Source organism: Castor canadensis, chromosome 5 (assembly GCF_047511655.1).
Source record: "Castor canadensis chromosome 5, mCasCan1.hap1v2, whole genome shotgun sequence".
Lineage (NCBI taxonomy): Eukaryota > Metazoa > Chordata > Mammalia > Rodentia > Castoridae > Castor > Castor canadensis.
In genome coordinates this window covers 154,270,082-154,284,140 of record NC_133390.1, presented here as the reverse complement: position 1 = coordinate 154,284,140, position 14,059 = coordinate 154,270,082, and the positions used below count along the sequence as shown (strand labels likewise).

Sequence of the window (14,059 nt, the reverse complement as noted above, 5' to 3'; positions counted from 1 at the left end):
AGCTTTTAAATTATAATTTCAATTTCACTACTTGTTTTGAACTACTTAGGTTTCCTATCACTTTGATTCAATTATGTAGGTCACATGTGTCTAGAAATTTGTCAATTTCCCCAGATTTTCTAGTTAATTTGGCTATGAATTTTCAAAGTATTCCACAATACTGCCCTGGGTTTCAGAGGTATCTGTTAGGATATTCCCATTTTCACCTTTCACTTTATTTGTTTTGGCCTTCTCTGTTTCTTCTGGTTAGCATGGCTCAAGATTTGTCAATTTTGTGCTTTCAAAGATCCAACTCTTTGTTTCATTGATCCTTTATTTGGATCTTTTGGTTTCTTTTTCATTTATTTCCTCATGAATCTTTATCATTTCTTTCTACTAATTTTGAAGTTGTTTTGTTCTTGTTTTTCTAAGACATCAGGCTGCATCATTAAGTTATTTATTTGACAACTCTCCTTTTTATTGTAGGCAATTATATGTGTAAACTTCTCTCTTAGAACTGTTTTCAGTGCATCCCACAGATTCTCATATGTTGTACACTCCTTTTGCTTTGTTTCAGGGATTTTCAAACCCTCCTTTCCCAATTTCTTCACTGTTCATTCTGAAGTGTATTTTGCATTTTCTGTGTGTTTGGATAGTTCCTGCAGTTTATCTTGCTATTCTAGTTTCATTCCATGATGGTCTGATGAGATGGAAAAATTATTTCAGTTTTTTCATATTTCTTAAGACTTCCTGTATGGTCTAAAATATTTTCACTTTGGGGGAAAGTTCTATGCACTGATGGAATAATATTTATTTCCTAGTTGGAATGAATATTCTATAGAAGTCTTTAAGTCCGTTTGATCTCTAGTGTACTTTAACTGTGATGCTTTCTTCTTGAGTATTGTCTGACTGATCTATTTATGAGCATGAGGTATTGAAGTCACATACAATTATTGTATTCAGGCCTATATTATCATTTATGCTCCATAGTGTGTTTTGATAAAAGTGAGTTCACCACTGTTCAGTGTGTATATTTTTACAATTGTTGTATCTTCTTAATGGATTGTCCCTTCATTTACATGTAATGACCTTCTTTGTCTCTTCTGACCAATTTTGTCTTGAAGTCTTTTCTTTGGATATGAGTATAGCTACTTTGCTTCCTTTCAAATTACATTTGTTAGAAATAATATGTTTCACCCTTTCCATTTCTATGTATATTTTGCCTGTTTCATAAATTTCATGCAGGCAGATAATTGTTGGGTCTTTTTTTTATACCAGTCAACATTTTAAAAGATTACTTTCTTTTTAAATTTTCTTTTCTTGCCTTTTTTTTTTTGGTGTTGCTAGAAATTGAATTCAGAGTCTAACACTCTGGCCACGGAGCCACAACTCCAGCCTTAAGGATTTTTTAATTAATTGGAGAATTAAGGCCATTTTCATTTAGGATTATTTTCAAAGGTAGTTACTACTGCCTGTAATTTTGTTCTTTTCTCCTGGTTGTCGTCAATAGTCTGTATTCATTTTTGCCTTTATTCAGCTTAGAGTTTTGATGGCATTTCTGAGCGAATCATGTTTCATTCTTTCCTGTTCCTACGTGTTTATCTATGCTTCCAGTGTGATTCATTCTTTCCCATGCTCTTGTGGTAGTGTTTATCTTGCTTCTTCTTTTGACTTTAGGATTCCTTTTAGTATCTTCTATAGTGCTGGTGCAGAAGTCATGAATTCATTTATGCTTCTATTGGCAGTTCTCTATTTCTCCTTTGACTCTCATGGATAATTTAGTGGTTGTAGTAATCTGGATTGGCAGTTATTTTATTTCAGGGCTTGAACCCATATTATTCTATGCCCTTTAAACCTTCTGAGTTTCTATGAAAACTCTGCTGTTATTCTGAAAGGTTTGCTTTTTGTTGTTGTTGTTCATTTATTCAAATGTGCATACATTGTTTGGGTCATTTCTCCACCCTGTCGTCCTCCCCCAAACTTTCCCCCACCCTTCCTCACTTCCAGTCAGGTCCTGTTCTGCCCTTATCACTAATTTTGTTGAAGAAAAGACATAAGCGTAATAAGGAAGACAAAGCATTTTTGCTAGCTGAGTTAAGGATAACTATACAGAGAGATTCCTACTATTGCTTTCATGTACCCATGTGTTACAACCCATGTTGATTCAATTCTAACTGATCTTTACATTGATTCCTGATCCCCTGCTTATGATAACCTGTGTCATTTTAAGGTTTCTGTATTAGTTCCTCTGGAGTGGGGACATCAAATGCTTTCATGTTTTGGGTTTTCTACCTATTCATATATCTCCCGTATGTGCTCTACCCTTGTCATGTGATCCTAGTCCAACCACATTGCTGCATTTGCCCTAGATCTAAAGTCTGCATATGAGGGAGAACATATGATTTTTGGTCTTCTGAGCCTACCTGCAAATGATAAGGTTTCATTCTTCTTCATTGCTGAGTAAAATTCCATTGTGTACAAGTACCACATTTTCTTGATCCATTCATCAATAATGGGGCATCTTGGTTGTTTCTATAACTTGGCTATTGTGAATAGCGCTGCAATAAACATGGGTGTGCAGGTGCCTCTGGAGTAACCTGTGTTGCATTCTTTTGGTTATATATCCAGGAGTGGGATTGCTGGATCATATGGCAGGTCTATGTTTAGATTTTTAAGAAGTCTCCAAGTTTTTTTTCAGAGTGGTTGCACCAGCTTGCATTCCCACCAGCAGTGGATTAGGGCTCCTTTTTCCCCACATCCTCACCAACACGTGTTGTTGGTGGTGTTTTTGATGATGGCTATTCTAACAGGGGTGAGGTGGAATCTTAGTGTGATTTTGATTTGCATTTCCTTTGTGTTCGGAGATGGTGAGCATTTTTTCATGTGTTTTTTGGCCACTTGAATTTCTTCTTTTGAAGAAGTTCTGTTTGGTTCAGTTACCCATTTCTTAATTGGTTCATTGATTTTGGTGGAGAGTTTAGTTTCTTAAGTTCCCTGTATAGTCTAATTATCAGTCCTTTGTCTGATGTGCAGCTGGCAAATATTTTCTCCCACTCTGTGGGTAGTCTTTTCAGTTTAGAGATCATTTCTTTTGTTGTGTAGAAGCTTTTTAATTTTATGAAGTCCCATTTATGCATCCTTTACCTTAGTTGCTGGGCTGCTGGGGTTCTATTGAGGAAGTCTTTGCCTATACCTATTAGTTCCAGAGTGTTTCCTGCTCCTTCTTATAGTAACTTCAGAGTTTCAGGTCTGATATTTAGGTCCTTGATCCATAATGACTTTCATCACAGAGATTGAAAAATCTACCCTAAAGTTCATTTGGAAACACAAGAGACCGTGAATAGCCAAGGCAGTACTCAGCAAAAAGAGCAAGCTGGAGGTATCACAATAACTGACTTCAAGCTTTACTACAAAGCAATAGCAATAAAAGCAGCCTGGTACTGGCACAAAAACACACATGAAGACCAGTGGAACAGAATAGAGGACCTGGATATGAATCCACACAACTATTCCCACCTCGTTTTTGACAAAGGTGCCAAAAATATATGATGGAGAAAAGACAGCCTCTTCAACAAATGTCGCTGGGAAAAGTGGTTACCCATCTGCAAGAAACTGAAACTAGATCCATGTCTATCACCTTGTACTAGTATCAACTCAAAATGGATCAAGGACATAAATATCAGACCTGGGCTTACTTTTGTATGTGACTTGGTACTTCTCTCTTGCAATGTCCAGTATTCTTTCTTTACTCTGTATTTTTGCCAGTTTAACTGTCATCTGACAGGGAAAGTTTGCTTCTTGGTCATGTCTATTTCGAGTTCTAAATGCCTCCTGTATCTGGATATCATTTCTTTCCTAAGATTGAAAACTCATCTGCTGTTATTTAACTGCATGGGTTTTCTGTGCCTTTAACTTTTACCTCTGTTCCTTTATCTATCCCAATTATTCATAGATATAGACTTTTAATTGTTTTCTAAGGTCTTTGGTGTTCTTTTCATAAGGTCTTCTTTTTCTTTATTATGTCAGAATGTGATAACTCATCAGTCTTATCTTAAAGTTCCCGATACTCTTTCTTCTATGTGATCTGATGGGAATTTTTAGTATAGTATGCTTTATTAGGATAGCAGAATGACACCTTGGGGATTGAGGTGAGCAGTTCAGATAAAGTGACTGCCTGGAAGCTGTCACCGTGTGGGGATTTATCCAATAGGGTGAGGTTTCTAGGTGGCACAAAACAAAACTTCAGGCTCTCCCCTTGTGAGGCTTTCCTCACAAAGTGTTTGACCACTGCTTGTGGTTTTGATCCTTCTTGCCCTTTCCATTAGATCTTTTTGGCCCTACCCATTTGAATCTCTTTCCCCTACTGTGATTTAAACTTGACATGGAAAGTGGGTGGGCTCCATAAAGAGAACATAGAGTCCTATGTACCTTTAACTTTGATCCAGGTTGCGGGTCATATGGGGGTTTTAGGAAAAAGTCTGATAACCTGAGGCATTTCTCCATTCTAGCTTGTGTATATGTATCTACTTACACTAACATACCCCCTCTGAGGAAGTGAGGACACTGAATTATTTTAAGGGTGTGGAGAGTGAGATCCATCTGTCTACTTCTTGTTGACAGGGAGTAGAGGAGGTACTTAAGGTCCAGAGTCTTGCTCTGTCAGGACACAGGAAAGTTGATTATGCTCAGGCAGCAATAGTTGCTGAGAACAAGGCCTTTCCATCGTTTGACCTGAGGTCTTTAGTTGTTACAAAACAAAGTGGCCATCATATTCAGGGGTGTAAAGGTACTGGTGGGAATTTGTTAGAATTGTCTGAAGATGGCAATACTCTGTAACCCCTTTAGCAGATCTGAGTCATGGCAACAAAATGTTGCTTTTGGATGGAGTATTCCAGTGTTTCTCAGTTCTTGCATACAATATCTAGGATTAGGATGCTGCTCCAAGTGTAGTAAAAGAACCAGGAAAAATAAGAATATGGTAAAGACTGACTTATTAGAAAAGTGGAATTATACCTCAAGATGAGAAGGTGGGCAAGTTCCTTGATCTAGTCTTTTGATGAGGCTTTCGATTTTTATTTCATTTATTGAGCTTTTCATTACCATGATTTCTGTTTGATTTTTTCTCAGAAACTCTGTTGAATTGTTCTTTATGGCAGTACAGAGATTTGAACTCAGTGTCTCATGCTTGCTAGGTAGGTGATCTCCACTTGGTCCACACTCTCGGCCCTTATTGAGGATTTTTGAAACTAAAATCATGAGAAATATTAGTGTATAGTTTTCTTTACCCCTTTAATGAAGTATTTACCTACTTTTGTTCCTGAAGTAAAAATTGCCACATAAAATGAGCTGGGAAGTGTCCCCTCTTCTTCCATTATTTTGGAAAAGATTGCATGGAATTCATGTTCAGTAAAAATTCCAAATGGTCCTGGGTATCTCATATATTCTGTTATCACCTCAAAAACATAGGCCTTTCTACACCATTGTCATCCTCAGATATTAAACTTGCTCCATCTTCATCTTTTCAACACCTCAATTAGCTCAATAATGAGGTTTTAGGGACTCAAAGCCTCTAACAACCTCAATCAATGAGCTAGAGGAAGAGATTTCACATGCCTGCTAAGGTTTTTCAACATATAAAAGCAGAATAAGCAGAGCTTGGCTTCCATCATTGACCTGAAAAGACTAGAAGTGACCACATCTGGCCAATGTTGCGCTGCCACTCAAATCTCTGCAACATTTTATCAGTTACCCTGACGGAATGTCTGTGGTTCTCCTGACTTTGCTGTGGAATGCTTCATATAATACTGGAAGACACTTCCTTTCTCCTTCCTGCAGAGGAGTCAGAGTGGCTTAGAAAGGGATTAGAGTTTTGGAGATGGCAAAGATTTGTGCTTCAGTGGATGCAAGGGGCTCTAAAGGAGATTTAGGTGTGGGGAATCTCTCCAGGAGGAACAGCTATGTGTCTAGAGAACATATCAGGGAGAGTCAGGGCTCCTGTTTTCTGTGCTGGGTCAGGGACCAACTCTTGAGACAGAGAGTGGAAAAGGTTGGGGGGGGAAAGCCTCCCAGAATGAGGGAGGAACAAGATATTGGCCCATGTCATTCCCACCTCTGGAATGGATTTACCCAAGCAAAATAGTTATGTCCTGAGACTCCCAACCCACACTTAGCTGGTGACCCTTAAATGCCTAAGCCTTCATCACCAGGTACTGGTTTCTATAACCTTTTCCACATGGCCTCCTTGTGATCTCTGCTACCTCCTTATGGTCCCACTAGATATCAAGGCCAGGAACCAGTGATAGAAGAGTAAAAAGCAAAGCAAATCCTGGATATCTCTGTGAGATTACGCGACTCTCCTTCCTCCAATGACATCACTTTCCTATCCATAACTATGCACAGATGAATTCCAACTGGAATGCAAATCCAGCCTCCATTATCCCACCCTTCTTCCCATGCCCAAGAAACTTACCATCTCTTAATATATTCCACACTCTCTCTGGAGTGTCATTCTAAAGAGAGATAGTCAACAGCACCAGCTTTGGAGCCAGATACACTCTGGATTCACATCCTGAATCTACCTTGTAGTAGCTGAGAAATCTTAAGTCCATGATGGAGATCTGTATAATCTGCAACCCACATGATGTCTACATTTGTGTCCCTCAGATACCAAAATCTGAGTTCAAATATGCTCTCAGAGACATTGTCTTCCCTTTCCTTATTCCTGCTAGTTATTGAATAAGAAAAAGTGTTAATTTGAAATTCCACATTTAGGAGAAACCAACATCCTCAATGACATTTCCTCACTTATTTTATAAGGTTTTTGGAAATCTACACTTTTTCAGATATCTTCTGGCTACTGAGGTGATAGATGGTCCCTTCTCTGTCAGAGCTAGTGAAGAAAGACAAATAAAGGTGGTTTCACTTTGTGTTGATACAGACGAATTTTAGTGACCATAATTAATACCACTTGTGCCCTCATTACATGGCTCAAATTTTAATTAGCACAGTAAACATCTGCGATTGCATAACACATGATCTTCCAGGCTGAATCTTCAGTGCACAAATCACTATGTGCATAACAAGTTCTTATGATGATCAAAGATCAGTCACATTTCTACTTTCTAAGTCTGCTGGTATTGGCTGGTCCCTTGAGTGTCTTCTTCAGCTTCACAAAAGACAGCAGAGCCTGAACTTGTGTTGCCTCCTTGTCTCCCAGCAATGAATTCTCAGTGCATTTTACAGAAATGAACAATTGAAACAAGGAATAGGCCAAAAGGATGAAGGTGCAATCCAGAAACCATAAGATATAATGTTGAAGGTGAGATTCAAATTGAATGAAAGTGGACTTACAGAAGTCTATGTAGCTGACTGTGATGTGTTAGCACTTACTTTCTCTGGGGGAGTTAACACAGGCAGCCAGAGGAAGTTACTGAGGTTGAACTATAAACGTCAATGAGTGATATGTTCTCATAGTTCCAGAGACTCTGTGGTTGACACAGTAAAGAGGTTAGATGCTCCCATAATGGTCCTAGAAGAGATGGAACTGGCTGAGGTGAGCCATGTGCAGACTGTGCATATAGATCCATGTTCTGCAGAGGTGGGTGGGAAAGGTGTAGGGGAGCCCACTGTGAAATTATCAGGAATTTGCAATTGGGTTGTTAAAGGATTGGTATCTGGAAACTAGCCATATTTTCACTGTTTATATAATGGGAATATACAATCAATACAAATCAGCATTTTTTAATCTATTCAGAGTCAGTGTTTGAACATTTGGGAACTCTCCATTGGACTTAAGAATTTTTTGGCAGTACTGGTTTTTGAACTCAGAGCTTCTCATTGCTAGGCAGGTGCTCTACTGCTTGAGCCATACCTCCAGTGCAGAACATAAGCATTTGAGAGACAAATTGAATATAGGGTATAAAAGCAGCTGAAAGCACCCATTTCCATCATGAGGATCAGGAGATCTTTCTTCCTTTTCCCCATTTCTCCCTACTTTTATCCCATTATACTACATTCCTTTCCTAACACACTTTACTATCATTTTAACTGAAAAAAAAAGTAACTGAAAGAAGGAAAATTCAAAGGTTTTTTTCAACTGTTGATAGGACTAGGAAGAAGGCAGGGTAAGACAGGAAAGTGTGTTCTCATCTCAGAGGAGGAGAGTAGATTCTTTTGGTGAAGGGGGGTCGAAGGAATTGGATACATGGATAAAGAGGAAGGAAATAACTTTTCTTTATTCCTGTAACCTTTTGGGTTTTTTGATGGCACTGGGGTTTGAACATGGGGCTCATGTTTGCTAAGCAGTGCTCTACTGCTTGAGACACACTGCCAGTACTGAGAACAATTTTTCTCCTTAAACCCATGATGGGGGTTCATCTGAGAACCTCAGCAGGCTGAGAAGCTGGTGTACACAAGAATCCTGAAGCCAGATGAAGTCTGGAGGGTGTGCACTAGAGTGTGTCATGATGATCCTAGAGGCCTTGGATGAGAGATTCCCTGATGTGCTCACACTCGGCTGGTTTCTTACATCTTCGGGAGGGGTCCTGAGTCAGGCCCAGAGCCAGTTCAGGTGTCTGCTCAGGAACAGGAATCTCCTCTACATTAAGGGCCATGCAGAAGAGCAGCAGGAACCTGTAGCCAGCGGTGTCCATAGAGCAGTGCATGTGGATCAGAATCCACAGAAGCTTCTCATCAACTCCTGTCCCATGCCGAGCCTCTCCAGTCAAGGGGCAGTGTGAGGCAAGGGATGGAGGAAAGAGCTGTGGAGAAATATGTCACATTGACTGCTCCTTATATTCATGAATCGTCTTCAGGATGCTCTACATCCCTGGTGCAGTACTCATCCTGGGATGCCTGACATGAATGGACAGGCCACCCCTAGGACAGGAATGCAAACGTAGCCTGCTGCTTGTGTCCTGACTCTGTATCTATCCTTTCTACTTGGTCACAGAGCTGGCCAGAACAGGAACAACCCACAGAGTAGCCCGTGTGGAGCTTCCCAATTTTGCTGCAAACTCTGGGTTAATTCTTGTTCCATGGATCCTCATCTGTCAACTAATCTAGAGGTAACCTCCACAGGGACCAGGCAGTGCTTTGCTCCTCATTGCAAGCCCTCAGCCCACTCCTCCATGAAGCCTTTTGACTCTGTGGACACCCTGTGCAAACCCTTGACCTCTCCTCTCCTTCAACCTTTCCACATTCCTGGGAGCTTGGAGCCTGTCAGAGAGTTCCATGAGACTCCCAAAGTGCTGAGGGACATGTGTCACCTACTCTAGACTCCACTGACTCAGACAGCGTATGATGGGAACTAGCCACCTGGTAACCCAGCCCCTTCCTCAGTAGCCCTTGGCCTGCATTCCCTCTCCCAAACTTACACTTAGGCCTTCTGCTTCTTGCAGATGTAGACAGCAAAGACTCCAACCACCAGCAACACCTTGGTGCTGAGGAGCAGAGCGATGAGGAGAACAGCAGGAATAGAACACGTACTTTCACCTGGAAACCAAAGAACAGGAGAAGTCTTAGAGTGCTCACTGGGGTCTTTTCCCAGGAGCCTCATTTGCCCATCTGAGGCTCCTTATTTCCATCAAACTCTGAAGATCTTGAATGTGGCACTGTCCTGGCTGTGCTAGTTCAAGCCTGAGGCAAAAATCAGGCTTCTTCACTCAGCCCCTCCAACTCAGCCCTGCCTCAACCATCAAGTTTTCCTCCTAGGAGAACTGGTTGAGGTGAATACTCAGTGACACATTGCCTATGTGTGGAACATGATTTCCATTTTGATCCTCATAATTCTTTTGGGCAAGTATTATCATCCTGATGGGGAAATCAAGGCAGAGAGTTTAAGGAGGGTCACAAGATTCATGGGACCTAACCCCAGAGAAGCCATCACTGCTGTCTTGTAGGGTCATCTCTGAGACTTTTTCCTGGAATCAAGGCAATTCCAGCCTCTCAGGGCACAGGAACAATTGTGAACAAAGCATGCACATGGAGTGAGAAGGTTATACCGGGAGAGAGTTACCAAGTCCCCTACTTAGCACAGGGTTAAGCTGGAGAGCCGTTTAAGGGGGGCAAGCTAATGAAACCATTGCCTGGAAAACACCCAGGTGAGTAAACACAACAGGTGTCTTGGTAGCTGTCTTGAGAACAGACCAGGTCATTAACTGAAATCAGACAGGTGTATTTAGGACCAAGAGACCCTGAAAACTTCCATTGTAACTGCTGTAACTGAGACAAACAAGGAAGATGACATCATCCCCTTAGGAAACCATTTCCCTAGCATCCACCCCCGCACCGCGCCAGAACTCAAGTGGGTGGGAAAGGGGAAGGGCAGGAAGGAACTAAATGAGAATAGATGAGACCATGGTCTGATCAGAAGGTTGCAGGCACAGCCAACCAAAATGCTGCTTTCCACACACCTAATTATCATAGAAAACATGCTACTCCCAGGACAAAACAGGTTAAAAGTCCCCAGACCCAAAATTCACTGGCACCACACTTGGTACCACTCCTCCACTCCCCTTCTAATGTGGGAGCTTTGTTCATTCTCTTAATAAATTTCTTGTCTCTACTCTCACTCTCGGTTGTCTGTGAGTTGCATTCATTGCACCCATGAGACGAATTATCAGGAACTCTCTGCCTCTGAGATAACAGAGCTGTGAGTTTAGCCAGACCCCATTGCACAAGATTCAATTTTCACTAGGGAGGGGCCTCACTCATTATCCCTAGCATGACACCTGTTGCCTTGACTACAGCGACACCTTTGACTCTAGTGTCAATGTCATCTGAAATCTCTCTGATGTCACAGTCAGATGGGGAAGCAGATATCTGGTCTTTGCACTTCTACAATGCACTATTTTTGCTTTTAAAACAATGACTAAAATATGTTTCTTAGAAATGAAATCGTGCTGATGGATCCTTAGGAAGGAGTGGAGGACTAATCCTATGTGGCTGGAATGCAAAAAAACATAAAAGTATATGCACCCAACGTCAATGCACCTGATTTCATCAAACATACTCTGAAGGACCTAAAAACATGTAAACTCCAACACAGTGGTAGTGGGAGACCTTAATACCCCCCTATCATCAATAGATAGGTCATCCAAACAAAAAATCAATTAAGAAATCCTAGAACTAAATCACACCATAGATCAAATGGACCTAGCTGATGTCTACAAAATACTTCATCCAACTTCTGCACAATATTCATTCTTCTCAGCAGCCCATGGAACCTTCTCCAAAATTGATCATATCTTAGGGCACAAAGCAAGCCTCAGCAAATATAAGAAAACAGAAATAATCCCATGCATTCTATCTGACCACAATGCATTAAAACTAGAACTCAACAACAAAAACAGCAGTAAAAAAACATGCAAACAATTGGAAGCTGAACAACACATTGCTCAATGACAAATGGATCATTGATGAAATAAAAGAGGAAATTGACAGGTTTCTGGAAGTTAATGAAAATGAAAACATGACCTACCAGAACCTATGGGACACAGCAAAGGCAGTCCTGAGAGAAAAGTTTATAGCCATGAGTGAGTATATTAAAAGGACAGAAAGATCTCAAATCAATGACCTAATACTACATCTAAACTCCTAGAAAAACAAGAACAAGCAAATCCCAAAACAAGAAGAAGGAAACAAATAATTAAAATAAGGGCTGAAATAGAAACAAAAAAAAACATACAAAGAATCAATGAAACAAAAAGCTGGTTCTTTGAAAAAATAAATAAGATTGACAGACCCCTGGCAAACCTGACTAAAATGAGGAGAGAGAAAACCCAAATCAGTAAAATCAGGAATGCAAAAGGGGAGATAACAACAAACACCACAAAAATCCAGTCAATCATCGGAGACTACTTTGTGAACCCATATTCTAATAAATTTGAAAATCTTGAAGAAATGGACAGATTTCTAGAAACTTACAACCACCCAAAACTGAACCAAGAGGAAATTAATCACCTGAATAGATCTATAACACAAAAAGAAATTGAAGCAGCAATCAAGAGTCTACCAAAAAAGAAAAGTCCAGGACCTGATGGATTCTCTGCTGAATTCTACCAGATGTTTAAAGAACTAATACCAACTCTCCTTAAACTGTTGTAAGAAATAGAAAGGGAAGAAACACTGCCTAACTCATTTTATGAAGCCAATATTACTCTCATCCCAAAACCCGACAAAGACACCTCCAAAAAGGAGAACTACAGGCCAATTTCCTTAATGAATATCGATGTAAAAATCCTTAATAAAATAATGGTTAACTGACTCCAACAACACAGCAGAAAGATCATCCACCAGGACCAAGTCGACTTCATCCCAGGGATGCAGGGGTGGTTCAACATACACAAATCTATAAATGTAATACCGCACACTAATAGAAGCAAAGACAAAAACCACTTGATCATCTAAACAGATGCAGAAAAATCCTTTGACAACATCCAACTCCACTTCATGATAAAAATTCTAAGAAAACTAGGAATAGAATGTAAATACCTCAACGTTGTAAAGGCTATATATGACAAACTTATAGCCAACATCATAGTTAACAGTAAAAAACTGAAACCATTCCCCCTAAAATCAGGAATGAGAAAAGGGTGCCCACTATTCCCATTCCTATACCTTAAAGACCCAAAAAACTCTACCCAAAAACTCTTAGACACCGTAAACAGCTATGGCAAGGTGGCAGGATACAAAATCAACTTACAAAAATCATTAGCTTTTTCTATACACCAACAACAAACAAACTGAGAATTCCATTCACAATAGCCTCAAAAAATAATCAAATACCTAGGAGTAAATTTAACAAAGGGTGTGAATGACCTCTACAAGGAGCATTACAAACTCCTGAAGAAAGAGATCGAGGAAGACTGTAGAAGATAGAAAGATCTCCAGTGCTCATGGATCGGTAGAATCAACATAGTAAAAATGGCTATACTACCGAAAGCAATCTACATGTTTAATGAAATTCCCATCAAAATTCCAATGACTTTCATCACAAAGATTGAAAAATCTACCCTAAAGTTCATTTGGAAACACAAGAGACTGTGAATAGCCATGGAAATACTCAGCAAAAAGAGCAATGCTGGAGATATCACAATACCTGACTTCAAAAGCAATAGTAATAAAAACAGCATGGTACTGGCACAAAAACAGACATGAAGACCAGTGGAACAGAATAGAGGACCTGGATATGAATCCACACAACTATACCCACCTCATTTTTGACAAAGGTGCCAAAAATATATGATGGAGAAAAGACAGCCTCTTCAACAAATGTTGCTGGGAAAAGTGGTTACCCATCTGCAAGAAACTGAAACTAGATCCATGTCTATCACCTTGTACTAGTATCAACTCAAAATGGATCAAGGACCTAAATATCAAGGCTGAACTCTAAAGTTACTACAGGAAGGAGCAGGAAACACTCTGGAACAAATAGATATAGGCAGACTTCCTCAATAAAACCCCAGCAGTCCAGCAACTAAGAGAAAGAATGGACAAATGGGACTACACAAAATTAAAAAGCTTCTGCACAACAAAAGAAATGATCTCTAAACTGAAGAGACCACCCAAAGAGTGGGAGAAAATATTTGCCAGCTACACATCAGACAAAGGACTGATAACCAGAATATACAGGGAACTTAAGAAACTAAACTCTCCTAAAATCAATGAACCAATAAAAAAAATGGGCAACTGAACTAAACAGAACTTTCTCAGAAGAAATTCAAATGGCCAAAAAACACATGAAAAAATGCTCACCATCTCTAGCCATAAAGGAAATGCAAATCAAAACCACACTAAGATTCCACCTCACCCCTGTTAGAATAGCCATCATCAAAAACACCAACAACAACATGAGTTGGCGAGGATGTGGGGAAAAAGGAACCCTAGTCCACTGCTGGTGGGAATGCAAGCTGGTGCAACCACTCTGAAAAGAAATTTGGAGACTTCTTAAAAATCTAAACATAGACCTGCCATATGATCCAGCAATACCACTCCTGGGGATATAACCAAAGGAATGCAACACAGGTTACTCCAGAGGTACCTGCACACCCATGTTTATTGCAGTGCTATTCACAATAGC

The 14,059-nt window shown here is 40.0% G+C and overlaps 1 protein-coding gene across 3 annotated transcripts in view; it reads right to left on the bottom strand.

The window, feature by feature from the left end:
- Positions 1-6,938: 6,938 nt before the first annotated feature.
- Positions 6,939-14,059, bottom strand: part of LOC109692893 (signal-regulatory protein beta-1-like) — a 57,355-nt gene continuing 50,234 nt past the window's right edge. For all 3 annotated transcript variants that reach the window (XM_074074480.1, XM_074074479.1, XM_074074481.1), the window contains 2 exons: positions 9,354-9,471; positions 6,939-8,738 (listed from right to left, as the gene is read on the bottom strand). In XM_074074480.1, coding sequence (XP_073930581.1) covers positions 9,356-9,471 — 116 coding nt within the window. In that variant the 3' untranslated portion in view covers positions 6,939-8,738; positions 9,354-9,355. The remainder of the gene's footprint in view (positions 8,739-9,353; positions 9,472-14,059) is intronic.